At 42.0% G+C, this 16,658-nt stretch overlaps 1 protein-coding gene across 1 annotated transcript; it reads right to left on the minus strand.

Annotated features, from left to right (window-relative positions):
* Positions 1 to 1,573: 1,573 nt before the first annotated feature.
* dos (daughter of sevenless) lies at positions 1,574 to 15,171 on the minus strand. The gene is made up of 4 exons (XM_080280826.1): positions 15,081 to 15,171; positions 7,565 to 7,690; positions 4,456 to 6,195; positions 1,574 to 1,813 (listed from the first exon to the last, which is right to left on the minus strand). Exons 1-4 carry the CDS (start codon positions 15,156 to 15,158, stop codon positions 1,574 to 1,576), a joined length of 2,184 nt encoding a protein of 727 aa, XP_080136952.1. The 5' UTR covers positions 15,159 to 15,171.
* Positions 15,172 to 16,658: the final 1,487 nt, after the last annotated feature.

The following is a 16,658-nucleotide window of genomic DNA, read 5'->3' on the forward strand; positions in this document are numbered from 1 at the left end:
TCTTCAGACACCAGGGACTATCCTTCCATCTCATACCACCTTCCATATTTCTCACTCCTCCAAGAATGCAGCAGGGTATCCTTTCCATACTGTATTGTTGTGTGCATCATACAGCTATCAATTTAAGTATTCCATGTAACACCTTCTGACACAACAGCAGGCAGGGAAGCGTCAATGAACTTCTGACTGCGACAGTGCATCAAATCTTTCACACAGTTACAGGTGCTCCTTGATTAACCCATTGAAACCAGTAACATACAGTACTTTCTATTTTGTTCCTGCTACATAGATGATTTTACTCAATACAGGAAAGATTGTTACTCAACACAGGATTAAATATAGCCTTCATTAAATCCTTCTGTGCAAGATGTATCCCTGAAACTAAAATAGCCTGATGCAGAAACAATAACCTAAAAAATAGTGCCCTTTATTGTCCCTACAGATAAATTCATTTAGCTTTAGGAAAAACCTCTTGTATGCACTGAAGGGGTAAATGAAGGCTTTATCTAATCTCTCCTGCTTTGAATGAAACCCTGAAGCTATACATAATCATCTGCAGGTAGCAAGAATAAAGTAAAAAGCACATCATCTGTTTGAGGGGGTTAACTTTCTTTGAAGTTATTGATGAATTAATACCAACTTCTCACACACAAATCTGCCAGTATTTAGTACATTTTTTTTTTTTTCTGGAAAAAACACACACACACACACACACACACACACACACACACACACACTGAAGGGGTTTAGGATATAGCCCCTTGTACCTCGTTGACATCCATTTTAGTTTGTTCCAACTGCTATCAAATTTTATTCAGTCCCTTGACAATCAACAGGTCTCTCCTATCTATCTATCTATAGCCAGAAGCCTTAATTGCACATGGAGTGGCCACAAACAAAATGCCTCCATCAAGCTGTCCCATTACAACCCACACCCTCTTCTCTCAAATATCTATCACATCCTCAGTCCTCTCTCCCCCCTCCACCTCAATCACATACACTCTTCTAAACTGAATAAAATAGTCCAATATCAGCTGGAATAAATAAAAAGACTTCCCTGTGCTGAAGGGGATTGTGAAATGAGTCCATGATCTAGTTCCATTCCTAATTTGATTATTTTTTCCTTCACCTGCATTTTGCAAACCCAATTACTGTACTTTTCACTGCAACAAATTCAACCAATTACCATATTTTTTCTACTACAATTCCCTTTATCATCTACAACCATTCTAAAATCTACCATATCTTTTTCTAATTCAACTCCTTTTGCCATCTGCAACAATTCCAGAATAATTTTTTTTCTTTTACATAAATTACCTTTTACTACAACTTCAACTACTCACTATCCTTACAACAACTTCAACAAAATACCACACCTTTTACAGTAAAGCAACAACTTCACCCAATATCCATATCTTTTACTACAGCAGCTCTTTTTACCACAACTCTTACTGGTCAACTCCAACTGCCTTTTACTACAACTTCAACCAATAAACAATCTTTTAACACTACAACTTCAATACACTGTATGTTACTGTATCTCTCATTACAACAACATCTTTTATCATAACTCTTACTGGTTTTTACGGTAAGTGTCCTCCACACTGACTCTCATCTTGTTGAACGCATCGGTCTTCACAAAGTCGACCTTCTTGTAAACAACTGAGGGAGCCGAGGCTGCCACCAACGCACCCTTGGACCCTCCCGACCCCTTCACACTCTTGGGACTCTGCCGGGATTCTTGGTCCAAATCAAGGTCAAGGTACTGGATTTCCTTCTCTAGTTGGGATGCACTCTGGATTGGGAAGAAAATCTGCAATGGGAGGCAATGAATGGGAAAGTAAATACAAATCAAGGCCAAAGTTTGTATGGAAGGTATTTATCAAAAGGAAACCCCTCATCCTGCAGTCTTGGAAGCACTTGATTAATCTAGGCTTAACCTTTATGGAATGATGAGTATGAGACATCACCAAAGATTAAAATATAACAAAACTCCATTTTTACAGAACACCAGTTTACCTAAGAGGCCTTTTTATGTCAACAGAAAAAATAATAAAAATCCCTTTCTAAAAGTTTATTCCACAACACTCAAATTGCCTAAAGAAATAAAATACCATACTAAAGATTTTCTCTTGAATAGAATAGTGTATACATATGGTATTCTCAGCTGCTGTGATGATACACGTGTTTCACGCATACACAGGTCTACATACATAAAAAAAACATGACATCATGCTTCCTCTTAAGGATTCCCCATTTTGAGGGTGGCCAAAGAACACTGTATAGCTCAGTGGTTTCCAACCTTTTCTAATTCTCGCCCCCCTCACTGACTGACACGTTCCCTGCGCCCCCTTTCCTCAAATACTGTATTTTACTGGCATAGTTGGCACATGTCAATAAATATCATAGATTCTTAATCTTTGAAACTGTTTATATATTCAGACAACTAGATTTCTTATTCATCTATCTATCTATCTATCTATTGCCAGACGCCTCAATCCCGTTTGGGGTGGCCACAAACAAATCGCCTCCAAGTCGCCCTGTCCCCCGCCATTTCACTGCCCTGCTCCCAACTCACACCCCCCTCTCTCATATACCTCTCCACCCCATCCCTCCATCTCATCCTCGGTCTCCCCCTCCCTCTTCCACCCTCCACCTCACTCACATGCACTCTCTTCGTCAATCTTTCACCCTACATCCTCTCCACATGGCCAAACCACCTCAGTGTGTTCCTCACAACGCTTCCTATCACATCCACATCCACACCACAACGCTCCTTTATATCCTCATTCGTCAGCCTGTCTCTCCACGTGACTCCACAGGCTCCTCTTAAATAACTCATTTCCACTGCTCTCACTCTTGACTTGTGTCCTTCCAACAATGTCCAAGCTTCACTTCCGTACGTTAGAGTTGGTATCACAATACTGTCATGTAGTAACTTTTTTACTTCCATGCTCACTTCCCTGTTTCTTATCACTGCTTTTAAGGAACCAGCAACCTTTCTTCCCTGCTGTACCCTTTCAAGCACTTCACCCTCCAAACCTCCATCCTTACTCATCACACTACCCAAATACTTAAACGTACTCACATTTTCCAATTCCTCACCATCCAACCTCGCTGTACATTCACTGACTTCACCTCTCTCAAAGACCATCAATTTACTCTTCCCTACATTCACCTTTAGGTTCCGTTTCTTACACACTCTCTCAAACTCATCCACCAAGCCTTGCAGCTCCCCTTCGTCTTCACTCAACAACACAGTATCATCTGCAAACAACAGTACAGGGAGTTTCCAAACACTATCCTCTCTCACCAGGGCCACTCCAACATCCACTACCCTACCTTGTACCTCTTTTATTACCCCATCCATGTACAGATTGAACAACCATATCTGAAATATTTGCTCCATATTTAGAAATTACTGAATTCCATCATAATTCCTAGTTTTCAAATATAATTACCCTCTTTGTCAAGTCACTGCAACCCCCAGGCAGCTCTTCGTGCCCCCCTAGGGGGACGCGCCCCACAGGTTGGAAACCACTGGTATAGCTGATGTTTTCTATGGACCAAAGCTAAACCAAGTGCCAAAACCAGTTACAGTAATTACTTCCTAACAATTGCTGAAAACTTTTTTTTCTTTTTTTATGTGTCCGATTCTGGGCATAGGCTTTGCAGCCTGCTTCCAAGGCCCAGTAATCCTCCTACATACCATACACTTCTACATGTCACCACTTAGGCGCTAACACCCACTGTCCATATTGAATACATGCTAGGGCTGTCTCACACAGGAATGGTGTATTGGTATTAGCGGGGGTATTTTTACGACATGTCGGTGGGTCTTCTGGTAGATCAGTAAAGTCTGCTTTTATGAAATTCAAATCCATAAACTGTTCCCTGCCCCAGCGGGGATTTGAACCTGGGTCCGGTAGCACTGCAGGCCACCTCTCTACCGATTGAGCCACCACCTCCCCAAAAGAAACCTACAATGTGTAATATTTGTAACAATGTGGGGATCTCTGACTGAACTGATGCTACAGTACATATTTGTGGCTAAGTTTGCTACCTAAGAGTGATGACTGAGTGGCTGGCAACCAAGCCTGTACCCACGACCCATTCTCATGGTAGTACCTCCAAGACATTAATTTATTCCACTATTTCCCTGCAAATATAATAAGACAGTGTTTCAATGGGTGAAAACCTCAAATCTACAGCATTAATACAGTCTAGGCAGTTACAAGTTATTCTGAGTAAAACTCTGCATCTTGTTTTCCAAAAGTAACATTTTTATGGAAGATCTTTGTCTTGACCTATTCCACAAAACTGAAAATATTATTGTATTTACTAGAAAACTGAGTTTGCACGTGCCTGCGTGTGTGCACGCACACACACAAAATCTCAGTAAGTCCATGAAATCTAACTAAAGAAACTTCACTAACTTACAACAGCGACAAATACCTGTTCATCAGCATTAGTTGAATCTCGCCTGCTGCCTGGGGTGGAGGGGTCAGGCTCATCACCACTCTCATTAGTTCCACGGCCATTGTGAGCTGAAGGGGGAGTGGGGGAGGGGGCAGCTCGAGGCTTTCTCTGATTGTGTTTCTTGTTCCGTACTGGTGCTGGGTCCAGAACAAACAGGTTCTTGGTCACAGGCTCTGGGGGATTCTTTGTTGGTTTCAGGTTCCTATCTACGATTGGTGGGGCGGAGGCAGGGGGTGCAGGGGAGCCTCCTACTGCACCAAGAACCTCCTGAGGTCCACCGCTGGACGGGGGGGAGGATACCGGTATGTCGGCAGGGCTCGGGTTACCACAGTCGGGGGTTTTCTTAGGCTTGAGGCCTCTATCAACTGCAGGAGGATGGACGGGGCTCTTGCCTGACTGTGGGATGTTGGAGTATAAGGCTGCAGGGGATATTCTGGGGTCCAGTTCTCCAGGTTTGTCGTGGTGACGCACATCATAAGAAAATATTTGTCCCTGTATGGGAGTTACAACAAAGTTATTGTAACAGGGCTGTTGCTTTTGTTTAGTTCGTTCAGCTGCCTGAGGACTCATGGACTCTACAAACTGCTGGGGTCTGAAGACCATATGAGATTCCTCATTCACCTCACGTGGAGTAGATGGAGGCAATGAGCTACTCACAGACACAGGGGAAGGCTCAGGGTCGGAGGGTACAGCGACATTCTCCTGTACTATAACTGAACCCCCATATCCATTTTTAACTTTGTCGTTTGAACTGTTTCTTCTAACTATTGGTGCTCTAGAAAAAGACTCAACATTTTGGTAAGTCTGCTGCTGAATTTCTGCAAGATGGGCCGGTTTGGGAGGTCTGGGTGGGGCTGTAAGCATCTGGTGATCCTCGTCTGCTAAAGTGAGGCCTCGTACTTCACCGGCCAAGGCAACAACACCATTCCCAGTTCCTGGTGACAACCTACCAGTTCCTTCCTTGGAGTAAATATCTCTAACCTGAAGACCTCCCACAGGTCTACTGCCCTCACCGAAAAACTTTGCCTCGACTTTCATTGGTGTGGGAACCCATTCATCTTCACTAAACACACTACTGCCTTCTGTGCCAAGTGGTGACTGTACACTTAATGCATCTTCCGGGGTGGTTCCAGATGGTCTTAACGCTCTGTGACTGTCAAAGGAGTCACGTGGGATGGCCCCTGTATTAACAATGGGAGGGGGAGGAGCCTGAGTCAAGGGTGGCTGGCTGTCATGGCCTATAATTGGAGGTGGAGGGGCCATTTCACTGGGTATGCTAGATCGGTGGTTATCCAATGCTCTTATCAAGGGCACATCGTCACCGAAAGGGAAGTTCGTATTCGTGTTTGGTGTCCTTTTCCCAGTAAAACATGTACTGATGGGAATATAAGGTCCTGATATGGACGACCCAGGTGACGATGGGGACAAGGGTGGTGATTCAAGAGCAGGGTGGTCGATGGGCAGGGTGTGGAGGGAGGCAGGGGGGGTGGCTGAGGGAGGGGTGGGTGATAGGTGATCAGGAGGTAAAGGCGGGTATTCATCTTCTTGCGAGTATATCTTGAGGCCGCACACGTGACACACACAGTCCACCCAGCGGTTCATCTCCTGCTCAGTTTCGGCACACAGATAGTAAACACGCTTGGGGGTCTTGATGTCAAACATGTACTTGAAGTCTGCTTCCGACTTCCGGTTGGCAAAAGTTATGCCTGCATCGACCTAAAAAAAACACGAGTCATGGCATTAGAGTTAGCAAATGTTACATCTGAACCAACCTAAAAAAACAGTATCACAGTGTTAGCACAATGGTTTATGAATAATTAACCTTACTTCTAAAACTAGAACTTAAGCTTAAATTAATATAAAGCCTGAAAATCTACAACCCTGTGGGATCTGCAACTGTTAACAAGCCAAGAACAACTATCTATCTATCTATCTATTGCCAGACACCATAATCCCGTAAGGGGTGGCCATTTGACTTTGAGTTATTTGTTTTATGGGGGCTTCAGGAAAAAATTTTGAAAGTAAAAACTGGTGATAGCTGTTCACTAAAAATATACCCTTCTTTCTAACACAGACAGCATATGGTAGCATTATAAACCTTTCCTACCAAGCTTCATTAAAGAATATCTTGCTGGAAACTGTCAGATTAAAAACACAGTACTAATCTTCATTGTGGTAGGTGGTGGCGACCATCATCCACTCACCTGATGTAGTGCTGCCTGCTTCTTCCTTAGCCTTTATCATTCTTTTTCTGTGCCTGCCCTCCTCTCTTCTTATTTCTCTCATCTTTCCTGTCACTTCTTATTGCATTTCTTTCCTTTACAAGTCACATTACATCGAGTGACAAGCCTGTAAGCCAGGAAACCATTTACAACGCTGGGTGGTAACCATATAACCAAACCATCCGTGCTCCCTATGTGTCAACAAGTGGGTTGGTGGAGGGTTAGTGCCCCTCCCCGTAAAACAAATAACTCAAACTCAAATGGCCACCCCTTAAGGGATTATGGCGTTTGGCAACAGATAGATAGATAGACAAATCTTCATATACGCATCCTCCCCTTGAGTTCCAATATCTGATAAATAAGAATTAAACCTTACACATTCAATTAAAAATAGGCCACTGCAGATATGGAAGTGTAAAAGTGATGCCACTCAGAGGAAAAAGTCACAAGTGCATAGCGAAGATGAATGGTACCTTGCTTTGGGATCCTAATCCACCCTATGTACTGATGGAAAAGAGGGACAGGATGATGATGATAATGATGATGATGAAGATCTACCCAATGTAATGCATGAAAATGATGCTAGCTTGAAATGAATGATTATTCATACCAGGTACTTGGGTGATTTTCAGAATTTTAGCAACTGTTCTGAAAAGCCAATCTGAATATAGCTACGTTGCATACTGTATTTCTGTGACTAAGCAGCTCTCACCATAAAATGCAATGGAAGCAATACTACTACTAGTTTGTTATTTCTATTATTATCATAACAGTATTATCATTACTCTGATTTTATTATAAGATGGACTACAAAGTAAAGTTTCCAAAAACAGGCTAATGAACTAAATATTTTTCTTACATACCTGGTCACATTGGTCAAGATCTATTCTACCCTTCAACTTGCGCCGTGTCTGATCTGTGTAGTACTCGAGGAAGTACTGACCCGGTAACTCTCCTGACCTCAGCACAAACCACCGCTGTCGCCATTTCTGCAGAATGTTATCATGTGGTTAATAAAGTTATAATGACAATAGTTTCAGCATGATGTGTGAGCAATAATGAATGGGGTGGTGAGTTGGAGGTAGGGCTGCCTGATGGCAGATGGTTGGGTGACATGGAGCTGATTTGTTAACCCCTTAAACGCGGCTATGAACAGTCGACCCCCCCCCCCGAGTGGCAGGGTTGTATCGCGGTCTGAGTACCTGTAGGAAAATATTAGCCAAAAATCAGAGATTAACCCTAGAACATTATACTTGGTATGGCAGATAGTACTTACATTCAGCTTTCTCCAGAGACAGGTGTTGAGCCTTCGTGGACTACCCAAGGACTTGTGGAGACTTGCAAAGTTGGGTAACCAAATCTTCACTTTCACACCTCCAGCAACCCGGTTTCCCCTCTACCACAGCCTCATTCTGTCACAGTAAACTTTATACTTCAACGTAAAGGTAGTTTGGAATCCGTATTTGTACAATAAGCACTGAATATAAGGCTAAAATCAACGAAGCATACGGCCGACATGCAGCACGGCGGCGGTCTTCCCGTCACTCAACAAACATTTCCATTTTCACAGCTAAAAACATGTATACGACATTATTTTCAATCATATTACTTCCCAAAAGATCACCGCGGCGCACTTTTTATTCTGCCTTACGCCCGTCACTTTATTTTCGTTCCTGTCAGCCGCTTGCACTGACTCGGAAGAGCTAGAACTCGCCATAATGTCACTTTGAAAGCCTGCGGTAAACTGACGGTAAACAGGGGCAAACCGTGCGAAAAAAAGCTAGTGTTACAACTGGGGAAACAAGCGTTTCCTATTAGCATAAACTGCTTGTGAGAGGAGAGCGCAGATTTACAGTTCTGAGCAGTCAGAGCGCTGCCATGTATCACAGCCGGGCTGGCCGGGCTGTGGTTGGGGGGTGGGAGGGGGGAAAAAAAACGCGATACTTGGCAACAACGGAGGTCAGTAGTACAAAGGTTAAGTATGCTAATTGTAGCTAAAGGGTGGTGGTACTGATAGACAATACCAGCTGGAGCCTGCTTGCCCGCGGTTATTCAAAATTTACTAGAATCGCAAACGCGACGCTCTGCCGTTATGTCCTTTTCGCCAAGCATCGCAAACGCGACGATCCGCGTTTAAAGGGTTAATGGCCACCTTCTCTGTGATGATGGCATATGGCTATACAGATACAGTACAAATATGGACTGAACGACAGACAGAAAAACAGATCAATTCATGGCAAGAATTAAGATACAGTACAGTACAAGGGGGAGACAAAAGTCTGCCAAATACTGTAGTTCACCTCTTCTATTTCTCTTCCTCTTTTGGGAAATATTCCCACACTGAGTGAAGTATATGTTTCCCAAAGATGAAGCTCTCCAAAAGCCTATAATGTGTCAGGGAAGAAAATGATGGACATGCCCTAAAAGTGAGGTAGGTTAGATGCAGTGGAATAATCAGTATCGGGCTGTACATGTCGCTATAAATGTTTCATGTATTTATCGCAATAATGGTTAAAACAGCTACTACGATAAAGTGAACTCATTTAACTGACTTCTACATTCAAGGCAGAGACCATTAACAATGAAAAGTTTTGCAATGTGTATATAATGTTATTCAGTACAGATACTGGTACCAATTTTGATCATTATAATACACAGGTATGTAATGTGTATGCCCTTATTATCAATGAGAGGTTATCCTTTTAACTAACAGCCACCACAAGTTCTTTATCCATACCAAAATTCTACTGAAGGGTGAATAAAGATGCTAAGTGTCCTGAATTGTGTCTTACTTCCAAATTTTTGGTAAGTTTGTGGTAGGTGGGGGCTCTCACCATCCACTCACTTGCTGTACCGGTAGTGCTGCTCTTGGGTGTCTGCCCTTTCCTCTCCTCCATCCTTCTTTCCTTCCGTCCTCTTCTGTCTTTCTTTCCTTGTCCTTCTGCCTACAGGTGACTTTACCCTCCCTCTTCTGTCTTTCTTTCTTTCATTCTTTTCTCTTCCTTCTGCCTGTGGGTGACTCTACACTGAGTGACAAGCCAAATGGTTTCCTGTACACCAGGAAACCATTTACTACGCTGGGTGGTAATCATATAACCAAATTTTGGCACCTGATGGTTTAGTGGGTAATTATTGAGCTCCAGTCAGATTGAGCTGGTGAAGGTTTATATCCAAGGGATGGGTGGGGCTGAATGATCAGGTAATGCCACTCAGGGATGAGTGAGGCTGGTCACTCTCATCTTCGATGTCAGGACCAACTGCCAAGCCCCGGCCTCCTACGCTCCTCATGGGGCAATGTAGGATTGGATGATGGATGGACAGATGGATATTTTATTACATTTAGGTGGTGGGAAGCACCATCCACTCACTTGATGCAGTGTTGCCCACTTCTTCCTTCACATTTATCATCCTTATTCTGTGTCTGCCCTCCTGTCTGTCAAAATCTCCCATCTTTCCTGTTCTTTCCTTTTCAGGTGGCTTTACATTGAGTGACAAGCCTAATGGTTTCCTGTAAGCCAGAAAGCCATTTACAACACTTAGTGATAACCATACAGCCAACCTATACGTGTTCCCTACATGTCAGCAAGTGGGTTGGTGGAGGGTTAGGGGTTCAATGAATTACCGAATCGGCACTTTTACTTGGAAATTATCATTTTTATCACATACCGGTTCATACATATCTAATTAGCTGAAATCCGGTCCAAAACTTGTGTTTAATTCAACTATTAATAAAAAATCAGGATTCAGAGTGAACACCTGCTAAAGTCAGTGAAAATGTTTCGCCTTTAGCTCAACAACTTGCCTTGACAGACATATATTTAGTATAAATAATGATTTACAATGTAAATACATTTATTTCCATTTTAAATCAATCTTTATGCAAACCAGACGTCTGTCAAGGCGTGCTGGCAATCTAATGGGGTACAGTAATATCGGCTAACTTCAGCACATTTTCGCTCTGAACCCCAGTTTTTCGTTAATAGTGATGGTAGATAAATTAAGCACAATTTTTTTTTACTGAATTTCAGCTAATTAGGTGTGTATGAACCTACAGGGTTATAAAAATTATAAAAATTTTCAATTAAAAGTGTCCATTCAGTAAAACACCACTGATTCAGTAATTTGTCACACCAGAGGGTCAGTGTTCCTCACTGTAAAACAAATAACTCAGAGACAAATGGTCACCCCTTATTGGATTATGGCATCTGGCTATACAGTACTGTAGATAGATAGATAGATACAGCAAATGTGAATGGTCCTGCAGGATACCATAAAATAGTACAGCATGCTACATACCGTATATTGTGATGTGACACTAACCTGTACCCTACAGTAGCTGGATTAGTACTGTACATACATATACTGTACTCACTTTGAAGCACTTTACTCAAGGTTCAGTATGTACCGTACCAGTATGTAAAAATCCCACTTGGTCACAGTAGGGGGGGACAACTTGGTGCGTCATGAACACGATAATGGTATACTGTACTGCATTTGTATTAAAAAAAAAAAAAAAAAAAAAAAAAAAAAAATCCATACCCCTAAATAAACGATCTACAGGTTAAAAAGCTTGGGTAAATAAGTCTACTACGAATGATGATTTTTTTTTTCTGCATAAATCATTACCCTCCTCACCACAATATGTAATAATGTATTCTTTCCTTTTATTCTTGGTCTCTCAAAATGACTTAATTTGACTCAGGAGAGACTAATAATAACACTACTGCACTACAGCAAAGAGTTACTGTATGGCCTATGTCTCTTACAGAACTGTAGAGAAATGCATGGTGAATGTGCTTGTGAATTTAATAGTCTCCAATATCAATTCCTATTATTTAATCCAAATTATAAAGGATTCAGCTATTGTGACAGCACACTCTGGAAGTTTGAGGGAGCTTTTACACTTCAAAGGAAAGGTAAAGGCATTGTTTACCCATGGGGGAGGTTCTGAGTGTGTGGGACTGTCCTATAGGATGCATGAGGGGTGTCTGTCACTCGTACTCTGCTGCTATTGTTGTCCTCAATGTTCTAGTCTGTGCTAAATGGATGCTGTCAGCACCAAGGGGTAAAATTTGGTTATGTTTGTTATGTTAGATAGGATACAATATAATGTTTTAATTAGGCCTTAGGAAAAGGTCAGTTAGCCTGTAAGTTCTTTTTTTTCCTTTTTCTTCAAGGATATTTTAAGTGTTCAGTATAGCTATACCTGTAACTTCATTTTTTATTTATTTATTCATTTATTTTCATCAACTACAGAAGCAAGGAAAGCCACAATAACTCCACTACAGAAGCAAGGAAAGCCACAATAACTCCACTACAGAAGCAAGGAAAGCCACAATATCTCCAATTCAAAAAGAACCAAGGGATCACCAAAAAAAACTACAAACCAGTTGCTCTAACCTCAAATACAGTAAAAATCTTTGAAAAGATTATAAGAAATAAAATTTATGCCTTCCTTGATGGAGGAAATCTCTTAAATCCTGGCCAACACAGTTTCTGTAAAAGAAGATCCTGTTTGTCCCAACTACTCGCCCACCATGACAAACTCCTCCCCCATTTAGCAGAGGGCGACAATGTCGATGCTGCCTTCCTCCATTTCACTAGGACATTCAACAAGGTCGACCATGGTATCCTTCTGCACAAGCTAAGAGAGCTAGGCATAACTGGGAAAATAAGAGTGTGGATTCACAACTTTCTTACATGATCCCAGACTGTTGATGCAAATGAAGGCATATCAGCAGAACACAGGGTTGTGAGTGGTGTCCCCCAGGGTTCTGTTCTAGGACCCCTACCGTTCCTAATAATGATAGGGGACATCGACAATGAAATTGCGCACTCCACACTCCCCTCGCTCGCTGACGACATCAATATAGGCAAAAGTATCAGAGCTAGTGAAGTTGTTGATCTTCTCCAAGAGGACCTCAACAAAGTCTACAATTGGGCAAGGAAAAACAACATGACATTCAATGATGGCAAGTTCCTGCTGCTCAGAAGTGGTACCAATCAAGAGATCCTCGGCAACACTTCTCTGCTCACAAGTGAAAATAAGGCAATTGATACAAGCCCCCATGCAAAATGCATTCAGGTATACCTAACTGATGATGTCACTTTCAAGCACCACATACAGCAAACCATCAAGAAGGCTGTGGTGGGCCCTTAGAACCTTCTATTCCTGGGAGGAGGAGTGCATGCTGATTCTATGGAGGGCAATTGTCCAACCTGTCCTGGACTACTGCAGTCAACTATGGTCCCCCCACAGGATTATGGACATACAGGCCCTTTAGTCCATACAAAGAGCATACACCAGGCAAATAAAGGAAATGAAAGAACTCTCCTACTGGGACAGACTACAAAAAACTGGGGCTATATTCTCAGCAGCAACACAGAGAAAAATACATTACCATCTACACATGGAAGGTCCTTGAAAAACTGGTACCCAACCCTTCCAACATCAGTGAGGTGGAACCACATTTTAACCACAGGGGTGGTTGCAAGTGTGTAAGAAAAATCCTGCCGTCACAAGCACCAGCAAGGATTAAGACTCTCCTCTCATCCAGTCTGCCCCCACACAAAGGTCCCTGAATTTTCAACTGCCTGCCACAAAAAATTCAAGACCTCACTAACTGCTCAGTAAAATATTTCAAAGACTGACTAGATGAATTCCTGAGGATGGTACTTGATGAACCACAAGTACCAAGATACATATCACCCTGCAGAGCGACTACGAATTCACTACCAGATGAAGTGAACCTGCAACAGAGGGATGCCGGGTTCGGGAGGAGTGTTGGAACACCATTGCTCCAAGAAATCTCCTCGCAACACCTACAAGTAAACAAATAAGTCACTGAGAGGGCTGCCACTCCTCTCGCCAACTATTAACAATAAAAACTCATCCAACTTAAAGCTGGCTATTTTACACTGCAGGTGAAAAAGGGGTAAAGAATTTGAGAAAATGAATACACTGGTCATCCATCATCCAATCCTACATTGCCCCATGAGGAGCGTAGGAGCCCGGGGCTAGGCAGTTGGTCTTGACATTTAAGATGAGAGTGACCAACCTCACTCATCCCTGAGCGGCATTACGAGAGCAATAAAACCCAACCACCCCTTGGATATAAACCTTCACTGGCTCAATCCGATTGGAGCACAATAATTACCCACTAAACCACCAGGCGCCAAAATTTGGTTATATGGTTACCACCCAGCGTAGTAGTTTCCTGGTATACAGGAAACCATTTGGCTTGTCACTCATTGTTAAATGAAAAATTTGTGACAAGAAGTCAACATGAAGTATACTTTGGTCCTAACCTGGGCAAAGAAGGAAGAAAAAGTACTCTAAGTAGCCTAGCTTTCACAGTAAGGTCTTGTTAGATTTAGTTACTATTCATAAATAAAGTCGTATAATTAATTACAAAGAAAACCAAAATAAACTACATAAAAACAGCAAAAAATAGTGCCCAGACTGGCACACCTTCCAAAAAATTTGTCCAAATTATATCGTACTTGGCCTTATCTGTTCCACTATAAGGTCTCTAATGCACTCATATACATAACTATTAGCTACATTTGGAGTACAGCCTAAACAGTGTATCACAAACATATAACCATCACATTTTGTATATCTGGAATTCACTACACCTTTCACCAGCACTGGGTTGTAATGGGGCACTGGCAATTAATTTAACCATTTATAAGTTATAGTCTATTAGGATGTTTAACATGCAGTGCTCATCTATTCAGTGGCTGTACTGAGGTATTGCACACTGTGGTGAAATATCATATAATAAAACAGAAGTCAGATTTAAAACAATGATAAAACTGGTGAATAAAAACCTCTCTGAACACTATGAATCTGAAATAAATGCTTCCTACAATGGTGCTGAAAAAGGGAAGTCAGCAACAAGCCTGCATTTTAAAGGGAACCCAAGTATGCAGAATGACCTTAAGTGTGAGAATCATGAGTCAACCTTGGAGTAGCCTATCTGGCACCGCAGTATATCAACCAGTTTTCTCAAATTAAAGACCTCTGGGACAAAATTTCAATGCTGATGAGGTCATGAATGCTACAACGTGAAGTGGAAGAGACCTGGCTTTAACCTCTAAAGTACTCCGAGGTTCGGGTGGGGTGATAGATGAGTATAAACATTGAAGTCAGGTCCACCCCATCAGACCAGACTATTGCTCTAATAACAAGTTTGACTTTATTTCACAGCGTCTACCAAACTCGTACAACGTGTGTGCATAAAAACCAAGCCTGGGGTGAGGTTATGACTGGAAAGAGTGAGGAAGATGAGTGGAAAGAAGAGAGATAAGTGAGTGCGAGGGGTCTGTCAAGTGGAGTAGGTCCCCCTCAGGTCCCCCCTCTCTCCTCATACCTACCGCCCGAAATAGGGGCTTGGGAGGCGGCGATTTCTTCAACATGCCCTCGTGAACTATCTCCATACTGCCAGCAACCATATCCGCCGGCTGCAGGCCTTCACAAACATATTCCTCACCGTTAAATAAGGCCGAGATTATCACACACCATCCCCGAGTTTACAGACACCACGACTACGGTGGACATGGCTGCTGATTGGCTGCCCGGCTCCTACGCGATATATAAAATGGCGGCTGATTGGCTGAAACCTCCCGTCGACCCAATGGCAGACCTTCATAAACGCGAGAAAGCAGTGTGTTTATTGTTTATTATTCATGTAAATAGTGACATTATCCACAACTGAGCGACTTTTCCGTATTATTCTTCCGTCTCGCATTGGTAGAACTTGACCACCGCGACAGGCATGGAAAGAAAGCTGCGAAACGAGGAATACTGTTAATTTTCCTATCAGTTAAGATAACAGAGGGCCTTCGTATGTGAGAGATTATATATATATATATATATATATATATATATATATATATATATATATATATATATATATATATATATATATATATATATATATAATATGAGGTCCTATATACAGGGATTCACATTTCATAAGAAAATACGGATGCTATTGTTACGCTTTACGTTAAAAAAAAATAATAATAATAATACACCTTAATTTAAGTTTCAATAGTAAACTTCCGATAACAGGCTCAAATTTCAAACTTCACTGTACTGTATGAAAATTCTGTGTGAAATTCATAAAGTTCCTGTTTAGTTTATCAGATTTGCGTCACTGACACACGTACGTCCTGGTACGATGCAAGATTTTCCGTGATATGGATAATTTATGAGTTTAGGCTACTTGGAATTTATATGGGTATTGGCCTATGCAGATTCTTTAGAGTTCATTTATAATTATTACGAGAGAGAGAGAGAGAGAGAGAGAGAGAGAGAGAGAGAGAGAGAGAGAGAGAGAGAGAGAGAGAGAGAGAGAATGAAAGTGAAAGTCAGCCAGGTCCAAAAGTGAGAGTAAAGAGACAACGACTCACCGAAATCAAGACTGGGAAATTCATGAAACCATTCGTCAAAAATGAGTATTTAGGCGAACTGAGAGAGAGAGAGAGAGAGAGAGAGAGAGAGAGAGAAAGGGCAGTGTTCTTGGTGAGATATAAATACAGGTTGAGCATTGTTGTGTGCTATTTAAAGAGAGGAGTGAGGAAGACTCTCTCTCTCTCTCTCTCGTTTTATTGTTGCACATTATGGATCGTTCTCAACATTATTACCATAAATAACAGCAACACTACTACTACTACTACTGCTACTACCACCAAGCTGAGTAATATCACTTAAAATCGTCTGGTGGTAGCAAGAACAAAGTAGTAGTACTAGTAGTAGTAGTAGTAGTAGTAGTAGTAGTAGCAGCAGCAGCAGCAGTAGTAGTAATAGCTGCAACCCTAGGCTAATCCGAAATATAAGCCCAGTGAACTGCAGGCTTAAGTTGCCCCCATCCTCGAATCCATCTTCTTTAGGAGGGGACAGGGAGGAAGCTGAGGGACGTTTGTATAACCAGGCAGTGGAGCCGCCTG

The sequence above is a fragment of the Coenobita brevimanus genome, chromosome 86, assembly GCF_032717465.1.
Source record: "Coenobita brevimanus isolate Jiangsu-jjx chromosome 86, ASM3271746v2, whole genome shotgun sequence".
In the NCBI taxonomy this organism is placed as follows: Eukaryota; Metazoa; Arthropoda; class Malacostraca; order Decapoda; family Coenobitidae; genus Coenobita; species Coenobita brevimanus.

Bases quoted from the DNA above. Each gene is read 5' to 3' on its own strand.
- dos (XM_080280826.1), bottom strand. From the start codon at position 15,158: ATGGTTGCTGGCAGTATGGAGATAGTTCACGAGGGCATGTTGAAGAAA. The intron at 7,691-15,080 runs GTAGGTATGAGG...AACATTCTGCAG, and splicing joins CCAAGCCCCTATTTCGGGCG to AAATGGCGACAGCGGTGGTT. The intron at 6,196-7,564 runs GTATGTAAGAAA...TGTTTTTTTTAG, and splicing joins ATCTTGACCAATGTGACCAG to GTCGATGCAGGCATAACTTT.